Raw genomic sequence first — 21,624 nt, forward strand, 5'->3', positions numbered from 1 at the left:
AGCCACACTACTCTGTACAGGTGCTGATGCATTTCAATATCTCATATCCAGCACTGTTTACTGTGGTTTTACTAAAACGAAAAACAGGCTAAATACATAATGTATGTAATGTCATAATCCAATCTCAGCATGTTTAATATGGATCAATACTAGCCTTAGCTTCTACCAGAATCTTAATATTAGCCAATCTATGAGGATGACACACACGCATACTGGTAGGTTAATTGGCTGCTATCAAATTGATTTTATTTGCAATATTTTCATTTTCTAACACACATTTATGCTGATAATTTTGATGGACCGATGTAAATATATCATTTTGTTTAGTTGATGAATTCATAACACTTGTAACCATCTGTCCCTGAGATGAATGCATTAGACGTGCGGCTGCCTCTCGCCCGCAGAGACCCTGTCACCCGTCCCTCCACCTTCCTGCGCCCCCTCCAATTCTCTTACCTAGATATACGAGGGAGAAGATGGCCAATCGGATGTAACTCATCAGAGGCGTGTGATTGGCTGTGACGCCGGTGGGCGGGGCGAGTGTCGCCGTGCTGTGCTGCCAGTAGAGCTGTGAATGTGAATGTAGTAGGAGGTTATCTGAGGTGTTCGGCGGTGTCAGCGCTCGGTCCTCTCCGCCGCCCGCCGGGATCACTATCACACACACGGGGCAGCATGGCGTCAGCTCAGCGGCCAGCGGTGGATGTGCTAGTGTGCAGGTAGGTGTCCCGCTAAGTGTCCTCATCTGTATCACACCCTGTGCGATGGCATGCACCCCTTCGCTGCCGGAGGCGCAACCTCCCTGCGCTCTCTCTGTCTCCGGGGTGTCATGTTTCTTGTTACGCTCCCCGCATCTAGCTGCTGTTTAGTGACCTCATCTGTGTCCTGTGAGTGCTGCCTGCGTCGCATGTAACGCCCGGATAGCGGCTGCAGGTTTATTACACCTGGGGGTGTAGATGGTGAGGATCAGGGGGTACCATAGACCCGTGGTAAGGGGGCTGAGCCCCTGCCTAACACTAGGACGTGGGGCCCCTGTCTCTGCTGTGTGAGTGGTTACTATTCTAGTGATAACGGTACATACATGATCACAGGCTGGCACTGCACGTACATCTACCGATCTAAGGTATCATAGCTTAATGACATGTATATGCCTGCGGGCATCCCATGTCCTGGGCACTGTGTGAGAGGTGGGGTGGCTCTGATTCCCCTGTGCCCGGGGGCTCAGCCCCACTCTGACAAGTGTCGCCTCACAGTTGGCTCTGATCAGCGAGGCGCAGAGCCCCGGGGAGGAGATGCCACAGCGGGGCAGTCAGGTGTGATGCGGCTGCTCTGTGTCTTGGGGGGGTGGGGGGCTCCCGGCTGATGTCCTTGGGGAAGGTGGTGGTCAATTCCTAAATACAGTTGTCTTCTACTTACTTCTAACACTTCTTATTGCACGTGAAATTCTTGTGTTAAGTAAATAAAACGTCATAAGTGTATAAGGTGATGCACATGAGGGCTCTGCCCCCCTTAGCCCCAGAAAAGGAGGTTGTTGGCTGCATCGCTGGCAGCACGTGTCTTTCTCCTCCACTTTAATGGGTTTAGGAATGTATTACAGTAGCTGGGAGAATGGCTCTTGTATTGGCCGAGAAGACATCTTTTATTTTTTCCTTAGTCATTCTCTTTCCTTGATAATACTGAACTTCAGCCATCTCTTAACCTCAGCAGTTTGTTTATGGCCATTATGTTTCACTGTGGGCAAGTGCAGAGAATAGTGCGACTGCTTTACCATCAAATCCTGTGTTTTGTTGTCTTTTACTTTTCTATTAAGAAGTGTTTCAAAATGACTCCATCAGCCCTGTTCTGGTAACTTTCTGTTCTTTATGGGTGATTCAACATTTGAAGTATACATCAGGGAGTTTTTAACCCAATGATGACAGATAAACTATAGCATTTTCTGTTTCGCTTGTGGTATTGGTAGTTGTGTTTTGTATGTGTAGGTAACAACAAAAAATGGCTAAGCCCATGTAATTTTACACTCCATAGGAGCACATTACAATATGTATAACTTTGTAGTATATTGCATTATGCACTGTTGGAATTACCTCCAATAATTTATCATTAATTATTTATATGGTTCCACAAACACTATCAGACCAATTATCAGAAAGACAAAGGATCAACAGGCAAAATACAGGACATTCAAGGAGCATAAATTCAGCAAAATTGTGTACATAAGAAATAGGTAATATGTATTGAAAACAAGAGTTGACCAGGACATGGAAGAGACATAATGCAAAAACCACAGGTGGGAATGGGGGGGAGGGCCCTGCTTGTGAGAGCTTACAATCCGTTTTATTTCCTATACATCTTTGGCAAATATTGAAATAACTCAATATATCCCCTGGCCAATATTTGTGTGTTTTGTATTTGTAATATTTGCTAAAAATATCAGCAAGAATTATTTATTTTGTTTTAAATATGTATTACATCATATGTCCTGAAGGTCCTCTTCCTGTGAAAGTGAAGGCAGTTAAAGTGCAAATAGTTCAGATTTGTATCTCTGGCATATTATAAAAAAAAAAAACTGGTTTAAAGCTTAGAACAGGTAATTACACGGATATTAGAAAGCTAATTTTTTCGTTTTCATGCACCGTAACATTTTCTATCTGTTTTTTCACTCAAAAGTTTGCATACAGGAAATAAGATGAAATGTCAATACCCAATGTTGATTACTAAATACTAGATTGGTAATGTTTTCAGAATTGCTAATGTTGTAGTAAAATAAACATTGGGTTTGTGAAAGCATGCAGATAAATATTTCTTAGTCTCGTTTTATTTGTTCCCATTTGTATTGTGCCACAGGATATGCTGACACTATATAAATAGATAATAATTATTACATACATGGAGCTTGCGAATGGTATGCAGTCTATGAATGTATTACTGCCCAATAAATACCATTTCATCATAGTGAAAGGTTATTCCCACCAGCTAAACTTCACTGTAAATGATTGAGGCTCTCGCCATCTATTACCAGTATAATATTTTGAGCAATTTAATGTTTGGTTGATTGAGATCATGGATGCTAAATGAGGAAAAAAAGTGGTATTTCGTATCCATTGAAGCCTTTAAATATGAATTGTAATCATCCACCTCTACACTCCTTTCCTCATTGGCACTGCATTAAAGACTTTAAGGCAAACCTTTTTGCACATGCTTTGCAGTTGTTTATGAACATTGTCACTTAGAAGTAAATCCTTTCAGAGAGGTAGTGATTTTAATAGCCTAAAAGAGTCATTACTCTCAACCAATATGTAATCTCAATGACCTAGCGGTGTATGTGTAACGTGGCAGGTTGCTATTGGTGATCTCCTGTGGTTGTTGACTCATATTGATAACTTGAACTTTTATTGTTGTTACTCATGGAATTGATCTGACTGTACACACACTCTTGAAGTGTTTATGTCTGTATGAAACAAAAACATGCTGTATTTTTTCCTACCACCTTCAGAAGCATTTTTTTTAAAGGTTACTCGCAGCCCTTTATTTGTCAGGATTACCAACAGTCCTGTCCAAGGCTATTAAACAGCCAGGTCATTCTCAGCCAATAAAATGTCACCTGTGACACCATGGAAACTTCCTCTTGGCTGCATGATGTCATGAGATCATACACAAGTTTAACTGAATATATACAATATATCTAAGCATGGTTCAGGTTCATTGTAATTTTGTAACTTTTTTGTTCTAGATCTTTTTTTGCCCCCTCTACCCCCAGGATTAGTTGATTTTTTTTTCCAGCAGATTTATAATAAATGTTTGTTACAGATGCTCTAAAGTGTAATATTCTATCAACTATGCTGCATTTAACTGCATATGTGGGAATGATCCCATTAACTCTTTTTAATTTTTCTTTTTCCCATATGGACAAACTATATGGATGGAAATCTCCAATACTTTAATTTTCTCCATATTTGTTCTTGAGGTTGCTCAACTGGTACATCAGCCAGATACTCCAATTGAACAGTAGTGTGTATATGCATGTGTATGTATATATATATATATATATATATATATATATATATATATATATATATATATATATATATATAAAAATTTTTTAACAAAGCATCTATTGGACAGAGTACAGTGTAAAACATTCATATCATCATTTGTTTATGTGGCTACACATTCCAAATAAAATAGTTGCACTCTTCTCTCAGATATTCTTCTTGCTTGCACTGCAAGGGGTATTAAAAATATTATACATAACTTTCAATGTAACAGCGCCCCCAGTGACCAAATTATTATGAACACAATTTAGAATGCTTGCTTGACATGACCAAGAAACAGGTATATATTGGGCATTCTGTTGTTTTACTGTGCAAGAATAAACTTTCAAAACAAAACTATTATTTTAAGTTCCTCCAAATATTGTCCCAGTGAGCAGAGGCAGTTGCTACACCTGTCCATTATATAGCTTATTTTACAAGAACTGATGATTGTCTTTTTGACAATTAAACACTTGTTTCAAAATTCTCATGGTTGTATTGCCTGGAAAACATCTAGGCTTTATTGTACATGCTATAGCACCTGTATTACAACATTGGCATGAAAGCTAGTTGAAACACCTGATGCACAAGCTGCATCCGCATGATCTAAGCTGCATATAGTTAGTGTTATAGTGATCAGTAAATCACCATCTTGGAAAGCACTAATGCTGCATTCACCTTCTGGTGAACACAACATAGACTGCTGTACAGCCACTTGTGAGCACATATTCTAAAAGTTTAGTCACTTGAATATGTGATTATATTTAATTCACTAAGAAGCATTGAAAACTGATGCATTGTCGCACATGATTACTACATCATCAACATTTATTTATATAGCTCCAGCAAATTCTGTAGTGTTTCACAATTACGTGATGTCTGAATTCTCAGTTTTCCAATTCTGAGGGCAGAAATGTGGAGAATACACATCTGACGAATGAAGCAACTTGTTTCTGTTAAAACAAAGTGCATACATAAGTGGTAACCGTGCCATTCCCATTTGTTAAATGCATAGTAATACTGGCATCAGCAATCGCTATCAATCTAAAGATGAGTGCAAAGGGCCAAGTGCCTTTTTGTATCACAATACACTCAAAGTATAAATATAAGGAAAGGACTGCAGCTTTTATTCATGCATATTTATAGTGATTTATATTATTGGAGAATTTAGTTTTGTTAGACCGATATCCCCTGACTTAAGGATATGGTTGGGAAGTATACCTAATATCTGTATATCTAATCTGCTGTGCTAAAGTACAGATGGTCAATGGGAAAATAGATTTTATTGAATGACTGTCAACATAATGGGTATTCCAACACCAGCACTTGATCCTTATTAGAGAATGTGAGCACTCAAGAAGTATCCGCTCTTAGTATTACATGATGTCACAGTCTCCTTACAAACAAAATGGTGACTGCGAATGACTCATGTTCATCCACATATTGCAGATCCCGAGGTAGTGGGGTGAGAGGATAATATGAGGAATTAAGGTGGAATGGAGGATACCTAGACGTACACCCAGCTGTGCAAAAGTCAGAAACGATTTGTGAATCTCACATGTTTAAACATTGCATGTTCTGGGGAAAGACTGCAAGTAAAACATTGTGCTGAGATACGTTAAAAGCTGCTTTAATATGAAAAGAAAACGTGAAAACATCTGTTGTGGAGCTTTCTCTTTCATACAGTATAAAGGTATCTGAGATTCTATTTCCCATTATATTTCATGGTGCAGTAAAATGATGGTTCTGTAATTTGCCACAATACCTTCTAGCCACTGTGGGGCAGTGTAATATTATAATAATTACATCCTTATTAGGTATTCTATTAGGCAGTTTCCACTAGCGTTCATTTCCTGCGTTATACTAGCGTTTGTCACACTATTCTGAAAGTGGACACCCTGCTCCCACTTGTCGGTCTCAGTCAGTGCTGATTTCATAACATCACCCGGCTGCAGCCCATAGATCAGTGGATCCCAAACTCATCAGTTTGAGGCCCCCTTAGGGTCTCATAATTTTTTCAGGGCACCCCTAAACCAAAATAGTTAACAAGTAGTTCCCTGCCTTGCTTACACCAGCCCTGGCCATGGCACCCCAGGGAGCTGATGCAGTTTGGGAACCACTGCCATAGAATAACCCCCTGAAAGCAAGTGCAACGCTAGTTACCAACTACATATCAGATGCGTTCTCACTAGCGTTTAAACTAATATATTTCCAAGAGAATCAGACAGTGGCGGGTGCCTGGCCTCAGAGCAGTCTCACTACCATACAATATGATATAGATCTGTGGATGGTGCCAGTAGTGTGTGCACTGTATTCGGTATTATTAAGGGGTGCGTTTCTGTAAGGGTGCCCGGCTTATTATTCATAACCAATAAAACCTGACTCAAAGATGTAGATGAACGTTTTTTTATTGTAACTGGAGCAGTGTCCGCTTAAAAGTGACAGGATGGGGCAGGGACATGCTGGACGTGAGGGTGATCCGGCAGGGAAAGGGTGCGTGTGCCCTCGCTCTTGCCGGGAGGACATTTGGCGCGCCCATGCACGTGACCCCGCACGAGTGCAGGCGCGAGCCTCTCCTGCCGCCGCCGCGAGAAGAGACAAGAGATTGTGAAAAAAAAAAACAACTTGTAAACAATTCTCCGCGCGTTTGGGGCAGGCTTACTGCGAACTTACTGTTGTGCTTGAGAAAGGGTTGTATCAGGGGAGGGGGATTTCCCGACTTGGATTTCAGCGATTGGTCACTTCCACGACAATCACACAGCTCGACAAATAGGATTAGAGGGGCGGGTTGTGTGACGTCACAATGGTTAGCGAGGACAGCTCTGGAGCCCAGTAAAACTATTCTGTAGCAGCCGCAGAGAGGATCGGATCGTCGGATGCTCCGCTCTACGTATAATCCTCATCGGCTAAACTCCAGCATCACAGCGGCCATTACTGCGCACACTGCTCCCCGGGCACTTCCACATTGTCACTTGAGTGTCCGCCGCTCTCCCGGCAGTGACGGCCATGAATGACGAGCTGTAATGTAAGTGGTGGTGCCGGTGTTTTGTTCCTGTTGTCGTGTAGTCTGCGCTCGGCCATGATCGCTCTCCTGTGTGTAACGGTTATCTCTCGGCGTCGTCGTGTGGCCGGACATACACAAGGACAGAGCCACTAGCCGGCTCCACCAGTGTGACCGGGGATCGTGTGTACTGATCACATCTGTACCGCAGAGTGCACTGTGTAAGGACGGAGGTACTGCTGCTATCTCATCCATGGCACTGTGTGATTCAGTAAATCTGTCTGAGGTTTACACGCCATGTCAGCTGCAGCATAAATAAACCAACATCCCTGATCTGACAGCAGAGGGAACCTGAGCAGGCTGCCTGTGTGCTCTGCTATACACAGCTATATCTTTGTCTCCATCTCTACTGACACATCTGGCTCTATAGTATAGTGAGAGTCGTGTAGGATTGATTGCCACTTGCCAGATTGTTATGATCCTAGAGCTACACTCTACCATAACAAAGACAAGGCTAATGAGAACGCTTTGTCCTTCCTGTCAGGGCAGGCTGATACCTATGGTTATAAAGCCATGGCTAACATCTATGTTTCTCTACAACAAAGGTAGACACTAAATTTTAGAGTACCGGTTTAGTATGGCATTCCCAGTTAAATAGTACAACTTGAAGTAGACAGTGCTTGTGACTGCTGTTTCTATAACTTGCTCAATGTGTTTAATGAGTTAGAGCCTGTGAGATAGTTGTATTCCTGCATTGCTCAGTATCTAGTGCCTGAGGACAAAATGGAAATGAGTGAGTAGTTGCTTTACATTTGGTAAGACAGGGGGTTACTGTTTATATTTTGAAACTCTCACAAATCGTTGTGAAGCTTTCATTGCAAGACATCTGCACATAGATTAGCCAGTTTGCATATATATATATATATATATATATATATATATAATATATATGGAACACGATTGTACACCCCAAAGTTGTATACTGGATATGATGCATAATTTGGTAGCCAGTTGGAAAATCTTGAGCACTTTTGTTTTTTTATAAGCCAGGACAGTGGTGTACCAAAATATATATACAGACAATGCCCCAAACGTTTTATCTCCGGCAATACGTTCTCACAGGTCTAGCTCCCGGTCTCCCAGGATTTGTACAGTCCTAAATACCACAAGTCAGACATTTTTAAATAAGGATTGCTTTTATATTGTAAATACAACTATTGTGATGATGTAAGTATACAGTTAACAGTTTTTTGTTTTTGTTCAGTCTGCTTTTTGCCCAGCATGGCTATAGCATTGGCTTGATACTTGGAGCTGTATTGTTGTGCACTTCTTAGTTATGTGTCACTTTTACTCCCTCCCCTAGTGCAATGAGAAGTGAGCTCCTTTACCATACTATAAGCCTATTGTGACGCACTTACTACAACTCTAGCCTTTGCCAAACCTCTCCCAGACTTGCTGTGCTCAGCACTTCACAGAGAGAACAATAGGGCTGGATCAGGGAGCACTGCCAGCCAGCTCACCAGAGAATCACTGCAAACATTAGAGCCACAGCAGGAACTGTTCATATTTCAGCACCCCAAGCTTGAAATGACCTGGAAAATCAGCCTATTAATATTTCATGACTGCTGATGCAACTCGTAAGAATACATACCAAAACCAACTTTAGCTATTACTCTGGTGACCTTTTAAGAAAGAAGATGCAAAATACATTCACAAGACTGCTAAACACAAGTTGAGTTGTTTAAAACAAGCAAAAAATTGCTTTCAGATTTTATGGTTTAGTTTATTCTTCCCCCCCCCCCCCCCCCCCCCCTTCATTTGGCTACATTACTAATAATGAGACTGGGGTAGGCTAGTGTTATGACAACTGTTATGTATATCATGTTTGTCAATTAGTGATATGTTCGCATTCTATTCTGCCACCCCAGACATTTAATATCAAGTAGATAGTCTTGTTGAAAACTTGTCAGGATGTATCCTACTCTACAGACATGACCTGACATGATCATCTGAACATTTACAGACTGTGTACAAGGGGTTTTCCTGGTCTACATCAGGTTATTTAACTTTATGCAAAGTTCCATGTTCAATTTCTTCTGGGGCAATCATTGCTGCCATTCTAACTAAACACGACAGCTTGCAAATATGTGATTTCTAGTCCGAGAATCACCATTTCAGTGGACATGCCAGTAAGTTAGCCCCTTACTTAGTTTATTACAAGACTGTCTCCAAATGGCATATTAGGTTTTCTGAGGACCTTTTGTATGACTGTTTGTATCCATTGATTTGTGCATGTATTTAACATAACACACGTCTTAAAATTCTCATGTTGTGTTTCCCTTTGTGCTTATGTGTGGATATGTAATATTAGTACATATATGTGTATTTGAGTCTTTGATACCCCAGCAGGTGCACAAAATGTCTTTATCTAGGCACTTGGTGTTTAATCTTGCAGGACTAGACATTTGGAAAACATGTCTTCTAATTTGTAAGAGTGTTTAGTTGGACGGGTAGTCTTGGCATATTGCTCTGTGCTTTGCTGGATCTCTGATAATCCTGCTAGGACTTTCACTTGTGGCAAGATTATATTAATACTGCACTTTCAGTGGCTTTCAGATGACTAAAATTGTGTTTATAAAAGTGCAGTGAATGTTTCGGGTTTGTCATTCTGTCCACCGCTAACCTAAAGGTGCAGTCCCTGACGTCTGTGAGAAGCGCAATTTGCAAATGATTTAACCAATCCTATTCATTTTTAATTTAAATGTCAGGGAATAAAACAACAACAATTTGGATAATTTGTGGAAGTCGCCAAGAAACTTGAATAGACTAGACACCTGACGTGATGATCCCAGTCACTTGAGCTTATTGTAGTCTGTCTTGTAAGGTAACTGTTTAAAAATGAAGATATTTACTGGTTAAATCTCGCATCTGTCATGTGTGAACTAAAGCGAGAGGGGAAACTACATAAATATGGGAAACTGAGAAATAGGAATTTTCCTTTTTAAATATGGTTTCCTGATCTGCACACATTGTATGTACTTGAATATCTAGAGATACTAGTGTAATTTTCCAAGTGCTCTGTTCCTCTATAATTTTATTGATAATTAGTGGCTGTTTCAAAAAGATTTTCACTAATACCGGTATTTGCTAGGCAGTTTTCTTCTCCATAAACTCTTCAATTGTTATGGATCATCTTTAGTTACTTGGTAAATATGTGAATGAATCATTAATTTGTTTGTGTATTAGTTACAGTTTCTAATGGGTGCTATGGCTGGTTTTGGGTCAGATAATGCTTTTTGTTTATGCAAAATTACACTTACTATTGTTTGCAGAATATACTGTATGGTCTTTAAAAGCCAGACACGTAATGTGGGTAAAGCTTAATATTCTGTTTTACCTTAAGATTGTACAGAGTCATTAGACTTGGTGATTTTGTTGCTTAAATATATTTTGGCATTAAAGACTTTAGCTTGTAAGCCGTTAACATTGTGTACCTGTTAAAATAATGTAGTCATTCTATATACTTAGTTTGTACAGCCCTGTGGAAGATGGTTGTACTCTGTAAATCATCACAAAACCACAAAATTCTTTATTTCCACATCTTGGTCCACTAGTGTCTAGCTTTTGAACATATGTATTACAGTGAATACAACAGCATACTATCTGTCTTACCTCTTTGTCTCTTTAACCCAGTATTGTTTATTACTGTGTTTGTCCCGCTATATAAATAAGTGATGATATTATCCTGACTTATATACAGTGGGTTTCTGATCAGGCCCTCCACTCGGATTGTTGTCTTTGGGTACTTTTGTTGCATTGCAAAAAGTTAAATGCACATATATGAGGCCTTTGTTTTATTTTCAATGTACAATGAACCTCAATTGTTTATTCCAAAGTTGTGTGTCTGATTATGGCATTTTGTATTTACTTACAGAAATAAAAAGACCAAATGGCCAAACAACCACCTGTGTTAAAGTCGGACTGCAGTGGAGAAGGAGATCAGATACAGCAGACACGTAGGCACACTCCGGAGAAGCTACTTAGAAGAGGGGCACCTACTTCCCTTGCCAGCCCTTTTGAAGGACATCGTTCTGATGAGGGAGGGAGCTCCTCAACCAGTACTCCTTGGGGTCCTAATCTATCGCCTTATAGCCCCAGTTCCTTTGCCAGCAGATCCCCACATTCTATGTTGGTAAGAAGATCGTCTCTGGTCTCCAAAACTTCAAGTGGATATTTCTCATTTGAAGTGAGTCCGGCACCTGTGTATTGCGATAAAGCCACTCAGACACCAAGCCCTCCGTGTCAAGCCTTTAACCACTATTTATCTGAAATGGGTAAGTAAGCCTTATATATTTATTTACTTCTTAAAGATTACACAGAATTCTCTAACTGTACCCCCTTTTTATACCACCATCTTAAAACACAGGGTAAAACTGGTATTATGGCAAGAGTGACATTATAAAAAGTGTTCCATGAAATGAATGCATTTTAATGTACCTTTGTGCATAAAATATGCCCAATGGAATAGTAAGTGTGGGTGGTGGTCTAAAATGCTTTACTCTATTATCTGGTGCCATGATTCGGTTTGTGCCATACCCCAAGACATCTAGCTACCCTGTTAGAAAGCTTTTGTCTTTATTCAGGGTCTACCAGTAATGCCTTTAAGCTTGTGCATTTCTGGGAGCCCATCTTTAGGAAGAATGATCCAGTGCACTGCTACTTAACTGAGGAACTTTCAAGTAGCATGCACTGACCAGCTAAGGTCCTTACAGATAACATTGTTCTTTAACAGCAACTGGTGCCCATCTTTGGCTGTATAGCTGGAAATGCCCACCCACCTCCCTTCTGTTACACCAGTAGGGAGGAGGTTAAGGGTACAACCTCTACAGCCCCATTGCTGTTGAGTAACATTGTCGCCTCTTCATCGACCTGGGCTGGTCAGTGCTTTGCAGAGTTTTACCTGAAAGTCCCTCGTTGAAGTAGCAGCACACCAGATCGTTTCAATTTTGTGTGTTTTCTTCTTAAAATTCTGTATATTTAAACATAATCTTTAGAAGCATGTACTTGATAGCTGTTTTGTTTGGTTAACATTTTTGCACACTTATATTTACTGTACCCTTAAAGCTGTATTTTCAATGGTCTCTCTGCCTTAATAGCATACTTGTTTTTCACTGTACTGCAAAAAGGTATTACTAATTAGATGATCATTTTAGCTACATAAATAAATGGAGCAAGTAAAAAATTATAGTGAACATGTCTATAGATGGCAAATCTGAGCACTTGGCCCTGGCGGATGGATGGATCTGTGGCGAACTGGCCAAATACATGTGGTTGTGGACTGCACACAGATTGACATGGTTGAGCCTGACCGAATATTTATTGGGGTCAGTGGTTATTTGAGAAACTGTATCCCACCTGTTTTGCCTAATTATTCATATTTGCATGACTGAAATGTAACCACTCCCCAGTTGACCTCCATATTCCTTTCCTTTCTGATATTCCATAACCCACCACCATGTGATGTCGCACACTATTGTTTTGTGAGAAAATAATGACGCTAGTCAGATTGACAGGATGACTTTGAGAGGAGAGAATGTTATTCTGAAAGGTGATCTTTGCAAGCAGATTTAGCAACATCTACACCAAAAATAAAGCTCAAAGTTAATCTCTGTACAGGATCTAATTAGATTGCATACCAGGTGTAGGCTATACAAGAGTTACAATGTCCATTCACCACAGCCCTTCCGCAAAATGGTCACTATTTTATTTATGCAATTGTTTCTGGCTGTTAGGAAACCAAACTTGTTATTGCTTTCTGCCATTTCTGTAAGAACCATGACTTGATGTATCCTTTTCATGTGATCTATGCCGACTGTAGATAGTGACTTGGCTGTTACCCTTTTAAAAAGGGATGTGTGTGAAAAAAAGAAAAAGAAATCCTAATTGTTTCACCTTCAAACAAAGGTGATCAATTTTGCTAAAAGGTATCTAATGTAAAAATGTATATTTATTGCATAACCTTTCAGACAGTCTGTCAGATGGATGTTTCAAATCTGGCAGTCCCTCAACGCATTTTTCTGTAAATAAAGTGACAGGTTTTCTTTAAATGCCAGTAGAAAAACTTGGGTCAAATGCTTTTATTAGGAAATGTAAACACTTGAAATAGAATTGATCAGTTTAACAATAATTAGTGGTGGTAAACCATGGAAAATGCTTTAACCTTGACAGGCTGAGCTATGTGATGTCACTTCATATGTAAAATGAGCTGCTATAAACAGACTTCTGTAATCTTTATTGATAAGATAAAGGTTTATAAGTGTAATAGTAACTTGATCTTACTATATGACTTGGGAAATCTCCCTGTCAGACCTAGTGACAGAGACCAGCACTCCTGATAGTGTGTACATCCCCTGTACACTGGCCTGTTCTTTGTTAAAGTAACTGGGTTTCTGGTAAATTCTAGCCTCATCAAAGCTGTCCAGAATCTACTGACCAGCTCCAAAAGTTAGGTACTAGTTTGTATATTGTGCCACGCAGCCCCCTTTTTAGTTTGGCTTCGCTAAATAGGGGTGTGCTGAAGGTGTTTTGAAGAGTAGCAGGCACTGGTTGATGGCTATGGTGGTGTCAGTATTGTTTAAAATGAATTGTTTGCATTATCCATCCTTGGGTGTTTGCATTATCCATCCTTGGGTGTTTGCATTATCCATCCTTGGGTGTTTGCATTATCCATCCTTGGGTGTTTGCATTATCCATCCTTGGGTGTTTGCATTATCCATCCTTGGGTGTTTGCATTATCCATCCTTGGGTGTTTGCATTATCCATCCTTGGGTGTTTGCATTATCCATCCTTGGGTTTGCTGGTTCAACTTCGACCATTTATAAACATGTAACCTAACTCCCTATCATGACATCATGTGCTGATGTCATAATGTGTGCCCAGCTGAGCAAGGAATTCCACAGGGTAGTTGGCTGAGCTGCCTTCATTTCCTCTGCTGGCCACTGACTCTGTATGTCCTCTCCATTCCAGGTAAAGGAAGACCCCTCCGCTCTATACTCAATGCGGCCGCAAGACTCATCTTCCTCTCACGCTGCTCCTCCTCTGCCTCCCCTCTCTGCCTTGCCTTGCACTGGCTCCACTTCCCCTACAGAATCCTTTTCAAACTCCTCACCACCACTTACAAGGCTCTCTCCAACTCTACTGCCCCTTATATCTCTAACCTCTTCTCCATTCACACTCCTGCCCGCTCCCTACGCTCAGCCAACGACCGCCGCCTCTCCTCCACTCTTATCACCTCTTCCCACTCCAGAATCCAAGACTTTTCCCGTGCAGCCCCCTTCTCTGGAACGACCTTCCTCGTTCCATCCGTCTCTCTCCTATCTGTGCTCCTTCAAACGTGCACTCAAAACTCACCTCTTCCTCAAAGCCTACCAACCATCTACTTAACCCCCATCTCCTCCCTTTGCTCCTCCTCCCTTCTCTCATCTTGCCTCAACTGGCTCCCCTTGTGCCGGGTTTGTTTACCCTCCCTTGGGATGTAAGCTCGTATGAGCAGGGCCCCCTCCCCTCCTGTCTCCATACCTGTTCTTCTGCTCCGTCTTTACTGCATATGACTAGCCGTAGTTTCTGAAGTATTGGTACCTTTTGTTCATTGTTCTGTAAGGTTTCACCCTGTATAGTCTACTGTTAGTACTGTGTGCAGCGCTGCGAATACCTTGTGGCGCCTAACAAATAAATGATGATAATGATGATAATAATAGGCATAGCAGTCACCCACTACTGGCCAGGGCAGTATCATTCTTTGGTGATAAGAGGGCTCATTTACAAATCCATGGGTATGCTGGTTCAGCATGGACAGCTTATAATCATGTGCTTGCATTGGTGCCCAAGTATGAATGTAGTTTTATTTAATAAGGTCCCAATCCTAACCTAACTTATTAATGACATCCCATGATGTCACATGAGTGAAGTGGTTTAGCTACAGGAAAGTGAGTATGTTTCCAGTACAAAGGCTCTGTAGACTTGAACCTAGGCTCCAATCCAGGTGTTTAGGACTCCTCGTCACCTAAAGACTACCAGTGTGACACATTTCAACTTCCTATTTATTTATAATTTAAAATATACAATGTAACTCCCACCTGACCACCATAAAATTATGCAACCAGTCCATGCTTGGCTAGAATTGGATCAGATTTGTATACTGGTCAACACAGATCACTTACTAATGGATTATTTGTACAACTTGAAGTGTGTTGTACTGTACAATGCAGATTATAAGTTTAGGCTAGCAAATAATGTAGAGACCATTTTGGTGGGTAGTATACAAAACACACCCCTTTATATGTACAGAGTTGTCATTAGTGGCCAGAGCATATTCTGGTGAGATGTCATGCTGAGTTTTATCTACTGCATAGTATGATTTCCTGATCCCTATCTGCTGTTACATACATATACAATGTTGATCTAATCATTTTCTTGCTGGATCTCTCTACTAGTTAATGACTGTTCCAATATGCATTTTTCCTATTGACAAGCTGAAGAGTGGGCCATGGGCAGGTAATGGTGACAGTATGTCAGGTTGTTGGGGAGCCCTAATATTTCTGATGGAGGCCCTGTTTCTTGTCTCTAAACCTACAACAGACCTAATCAAAGTGCTCTTTGGAGTAAACTTTTATATACTTTTTTTTTTTTTTTTTAGGGTTATGCTAACTTTCTTCAATTAGCAATAGCTAGAATAGTGCAGTAAGAGTTCTACTATATGTATTTTCTTTTAAGAGAAAAAAAGGGCATGCAATACAAGTGGTCTTGTTATGGGTTAAAGGTTTTCAAAAAGATGTCAATGTCCTCACTTGGATGAATTCCCTAACGAAGATCCATCAATTTCTCATGTATTCGATCTACCCCTGAACAATGCGTTAAAGATCTTGAACACTGCAAAACTTTTTATAAAATCAATATTACTAGTATCCTTCATTGTCTAGCCTCATTTTGTTACATATGGTTGCCTGTTGTAGCCATTTGTGTGATGTGTTAAAATGTGTCAATTTCATATTTAAAAGTGAATGGGTGCGGTGAACCATGTAGACCATAGGGTTTCAATCTGATGCCGAGACAGCCATTGATTTTAATATCTGTATTTTGGAACGTGATGACTACAAATGCTGAAAATCAATAGAGGAGGCCTCATAGCGAAAACTTCCTCAGCAGTAACCCTGTTGTGTGTGTTTTTAGAGGCAAAATCTGCCTTTATAATACTGCTTTTAATACACATATACCATAATAAATTTGCAATCAGGAGACTGATGTATTTGAAAGCCAAGTAATCAAAAACCCAATATTTGTATGTTTTTTTTTTTTTGTTTGTTTTTTTTCAGAATACACTAACAGATCTGTTAGCTATTTTTAAGCATGAGTAATGCCTCAATGATATTTTAACTATATTTAGCAATCTGAAACACTTCAATTAGAAGAGAAAAGTTTGTAATGAGTTCCAGCAAAAAGAAAAATACTAAATATAAATATAGTTCTGTGCCTGGTGACCACAATTATAGCCTATGTTGCTTTTGTTTTGAAGATGCTTGCCTACAAAAATATTATGAGTGACCTTTTTGCAGCTGCTGCGACTTCTGTGACCTCAAATGCCGCTTTCCCTATCCCCTCCAATGTAGAAGAACGAGGCACTGAGATTTTTAATGTTTTTAAAGGAAGCCTGGTGAGACAACACCCATAGAAGCAACACCTCCTACGTAAAAGCCTGCCCGTAGCTGCTTGTAACCGTCCAGATTAATTTGCTCTTGTTTTATGTAACACGACAGTAGCAGGTAAAGTGTTCGGCTTGTACTGTTTATGGTTGCACTAATTATGTTAAGTACATTTCATACACTTAGGAAATAGTTATTCTTTTTATTTGATTTTTTTTTTTTTATTACACCTCCCTACTTCACTACAAATAAGTCACAGAATAAATGGAGCAAATGTTCTCAGTTCTCAAGAAGTGAGTAAAGAATTATTTTACTAAAAGTAAAGGTGACGGATTATGTGGATGGTCCAAGTGTAAAAGTTGATTAGATTGGTTCACGCTCTGATAGTGAAGTAACATTATGTATACTTGCCCTCATTGTTTTTCCTCTGCCTGTAATGCTTCAGCTGCAGTCACTAGCTTTGATTGGTTTCTGGATAAGCTGCACTCATGCACACAAAAGCAGAGCTATACTTTTGTTCTTGAGCAGTGGGCATGGGGGGGGGGTTACAGCTGCTGGCAGCTACTCATGAAGATTTATGGCTTGTGGTGTTCCTTTTCCAGCAGCTGTTTCTGAGCAAGGTCCCTGAATTTATGTAACTGCCTGGGCTTGTCACGCACACGTGCAGCAGGGAAAGAAAACTCTTTGCGGCTCCTGTTACCCACTGATGCCAAGGAAATGTATTTAGATATACTTACTTGAATTTCCTTGCTAACTCTCCAGTTGGCTGTGATTAGAGAATTGTTGATCTGTAGAGGTCATAGGGATCGTGTAGTTGCCAGGAGGGCCTATGGTACGTCAAGTGGAGTTAGAAGTGCTTTTCCTCAGGCATGTATTAACACGGCACTGATGACTATTAAAGAAATTAAAAACCTATAGTGTATATCACTCGGTAATGGAAAGTTGTGCCTATCCCATCTACAGTTTCTCCTACCACTCGGTATATAGATCTCTGTACTGCACGGGTATTGAAAAAATGGGGACTAAAAAGCAGGGGGCACTCTGTGTTGTGGGACAGTTGGCATATTACTGCGGTTTCACTGCTATGATATGCTATATCCCCCAGTGATGAAGTCACAGAAAGTTTCTGGTAAAATAGGAATTGTGGATGCTACAATATTTATTGAATAATAAAAAATAGGGATCCAATCAGTAGATTTATACATAGGGTATGTTTGAATATAAATAGATTGTGGAGCAACTCGCTTTAATGATAAGTAGATAGCTACAATTACTGTAAAAAATATGGTATATTAAAACAGTTCAGCTGGATATAATTTGATTTTACAGTTCCCTGCACACTAACCAACATCACTGATCATGACATTCTTGGTTGCACATAACACTTCTTACCCTGATAAAATGTTTTTAGTATTCTTCAAATCTTATTGTTCAAAGTAGGAATAGACCAATAACATGTCCACAGTGGTGTGACTAACACACTGAATATAAAATTAATAAAAAAAATTCAGTACGTTATGGATGGAAGGTGAGGATTTAGTTGACTACAATCTGTAAAGGATACTATTCTTAAGGAACGTGAAAGTTTGACATGTTCCAAGCTTTCCCTGTAGACAACTATTGTCGCAGGTACAAAACATTTTGGCACTGGATGTCGGCAAAAAATGACTTGCCTATGGGCACCGCGGATAAGTTGGAGACGCTGGTCCGTGTTTTATTTCCAATATAATAAGTTATGCCTTTTGAAACTAAATAGAACTAGACCGATTGGAAAATTCTAATTTGTAAAAATTTAAAACCCTGTTTTTAAATTAATAAAGGTAAAACTCTTGTCTGTCTTTTTAAAACTTCTGTGCAGAAACGTGCTTTGATCTGCACTTGTTGGTAGTACCACAGAAAGTCCTTTCCGAAAGCCTCAGATTGATTTTTCACTATCAACCACTTAACCACGACTTTAATTTCCTGAATTACTGTTCTTGATACGGATTACTGATACCCAGGTATTGTAGTATATAGGAATATGCTACAAGGTGAGATGCGGTAGACTTTTAAAGCGAAGTCTGTGTAAGGATGTTTTGATGGGAGTTTTGGCACCAGAAAGTTGAGTGAGAAGTATATATTGGGAGGGGAACGAGGGTTTCCTCGCTCTGCTGAGCTCATGCATGAGTTTTTGTGTTTTTTCGTTCCCTTCCCTGCATCTGAATTGCTTTCTCAACTTTCAGAATGTTTCACTATGCATCACAAGAGCTCAGCTGAATGAATTTTGGCTGCCAGTAATTGAGAAGCACATGATACCAGAGCCTGATTTAACCTCAGACTGGTCAGCTCAGGTCCTCAAGCATACTAGACAAGTAAACTCCAGCCAACTTGCTGTAGCCTTTGGTCCAGTCTGAATGGAAAGAAGGCTCAGAGCCACACATTTGGGTTTTACCATGCTGCTAGCTAGCTTTTTACAATTATATGCGTTAAAGCCTAGTTTCCATAATAACAATTCTTCAACTCCCTTGCAGTCCACAGTGCATTAGACCGTATCACTTTGTGTGATATGTAGTGCATGTTTGTAGGAAAATCTTTTTTTTTATTTATTTATAAATCAGATTAAAGATGTTTAAAACTAAATATAACATACAAAACATTTGGATGCACTTCCATTTGCTTCATTACTTTTTCATTGCTATTTCATTTTTTAGTTAGCCAGCTCAAGGCCCAGGGTCCAGCAACTACTGGGACGCATGTAAATGTGCAAAGATTTGACTATTGAAGTAGCTTTGAACTACTGTCATTGCTAAGAAAAAGAAGTTGTGACGAAATGTCAAACGTAAGTTTCTCTGCAAAACATGGTAAACTTGGAAGGTACATAGAAATACAGTATTAGACTACATACAGCAACCCAGCCCTTTATTTAAACATAGGTGCTGGTCTTGTAGTGTTCTTTCTGCACCAGTATTTCAATGCATGGTAGGGGTGTCACAGATAAGTACTATTTATGAAATACTGCTCATCTGCAGTAAAGATTTTGTTTGACTACAGTTTGAACACCTTTATCATGATCCATCTCCTGTTTATCCATGTGGGTGAGGCTAGATCATCTTATGGATGGGCCATTGGAATGTTCAGGCCAGCTCAGTGTTGCTGGAGATGAGTAAGCTGATCTTGGAGGCCGTAACACATTTTCGTGTGATTATCTTCGTAAGAATAGAGCTGCATGTAACCAGGGTTCATGTCATAATGTGAGGAGGGGAATGAAGACCAGCAGGAAGCCACAGACTGGCAGATAGCGGAAGGAGCAGAGTCCTTCCCCCAACTGCACAGAGTATTGATGTGAGACTCAAATTTATGGAGATAAGATTGTGGTGTCATCCACCTCTCTATATGAAACCAAGTGCTTACAGTTAACTACTTGACGTAGGTTTTTTAAGGTAAAGCCTGGAAGACAAAATCCTGCTTAAGCAATAGTCAGGTCTTCAAAACACAACCCCACAGTTTACTGCAAATGGTATTTTAGTGGCAGCAAAACGTTTTCTGTCTCGCAGTAAATTTTTGTTTGTGTAACAACCATAATCTACATAAACCAGCGGTCTGTTGGATCTCTTCTTTTGCTTCATCACAAGTAATTGTCTCAGATGTGATGTCTTGATGAGATTGAGTGAGTGTTTTATTGGACCGGTTAGAGGAAAATGTAATTGTTTGGCCACAAAGATACGATGATTGTGCAGCCTGTGAAGAAGAAATATCCTATTGGCGCCTGGTAAACAGAGTGATCCATTATGCTTTAGGGTTGTGTGGTAGGTGTCCCATAATCAATGAGCAAGTGAGAAGTGAATTTCAGAAGGACCTCAAAAAATGTACTTGATGTATTTGCACAAAGGGAAGCTGAAGATGTTGTTTGGGTCACAGGCCCCTTTCCTGAATATTGAAAAACAATGGAGATATGTAACTTGCAGTGAGGGCAAAGAGATATAGGAGTTCTGCAAGATGACTGGGGAAAAAAAATTCCAAAGCAAAAAATAGCTTAACGGACTCCAGGAAATGTTCACACACTGTGTCAGTACACAATGAAAGGGAACCCTTACTTTGTATGTGTCATACTCTCTGGTTTCTTATTTTGAACCGGTCACATTTAAAAATAAGACACACTGATACTTGGAGGAATGTGTAACTTAGTACCCTATAAGTCATGTCTGCTTCCGATATTTATTAAAACATTTGACCAGAAGTGCCTAAAATATCTTGTTTTTTTGAGTAGTATAAATTTAATACTCAGGAATTAGTTTTTTGGAAATGGTTTCAGAGATGGCTTTCTAGAATATTCTGTGTATCTTGATTTGTGATCACTGAGACTATTGGCTACAAGGGTTTCCCACAGATCCATCCTACCCCCCGGTATTCCCCAAGCATGGATGTCTGCAGCAGTGGTCGGCAACATTGTATTGTTCACATCGTGAGACCAGAACCACCTCACAAACCAGCTAGGGACTAACCTGCTAATTGCTCCTATACATTGTCTACTAAGAACTAGTATATAGTGATAATTACTAATATTTGTCTTTATAATATCACAGTCCATATGGAACGAGAATTCTGTTCTCATTATATCTTACTGCAAGCCAACAACTTCTTCTAACCCATATTTTATCACGTGTGTGTGTGTGTACATTAGGGAATTTAGACTGTAAGCTCCTATGGGGCAGGGGCTGCTGTGTATGAGTTGTCTGTGCAGCGCTGCGGAATTAGTGGTGCTAAATAAATAGCTGGTGGTGATATATATCTCCCTGTTATTCCTCAAAAAGCACATGTGAGAGTGAATACAAGTTACAGTAGGATATTTCTTTCCTTCCTCTGAAGCTATGCAGTAACTTTTTTTTATTCTTATTAAACCCAGTCTTACGAGCTAGGG

General features: G+C 39.9%; 1 protein-coding gene and 1 long non-coding RNA gene across 13 annotated transcripts in view; one reads left to right on the forward strand and one right to left on the reverse strand.

Moving 5' to 3' along the window:
- Positions 1 to 21,624, reverse strand: part of LOC142144649 (uncharacterized) — a 466,443-nt gene that overhangs the window by 31,373 nt on the left and 413,446 nt on the right. The window lies entirely within an intron of this gene.
- The window catches only part of BCL2L11 (BCL2 like 11), a 35,310-nt gene continuing 14,267 nt past the window's right edge, over positions 582 to 21,624 (forward strand). Inside the window, exons 1-2 of one of the 3 annotated variants that reach the window (XM_075203755.1) lie at positions 582 to 716; positions 10,964 to 11,363. In XM_075203755.1, the coding sequence (XP_075059856.1) occupies positions 10,979 to 11,363 (385 nt within the window). In that variant the 5' untranslated portion in view covers positions 582 to 716; positions 10,964 to 10,978. Of the gene's footprint in view, positions 717 to 6,826; positions 7,054 to 10,963; positions 11,364 to 21,624 lie in introns of those variants that run through there. The other 2 variants (XM_075203756.1, XM_075203754.1) reach the window with 2 other exon arrangements.

The sequence above is a fragment of the Mixophyes fleayi genome, chromosome 3, assembly GCF_038048845.1.
Source record: "Mixophyes fleayi isolate aMixFle1 chromosome 3, aMixFle1.hap1, whole genome shotgun sequence".
Lineage (NCBI taxonomy): Eukaryota > Metazoa > Chordata > Amphibia > Anura > Limnodynastidae > Mixophyes > Mixophyes fleayi.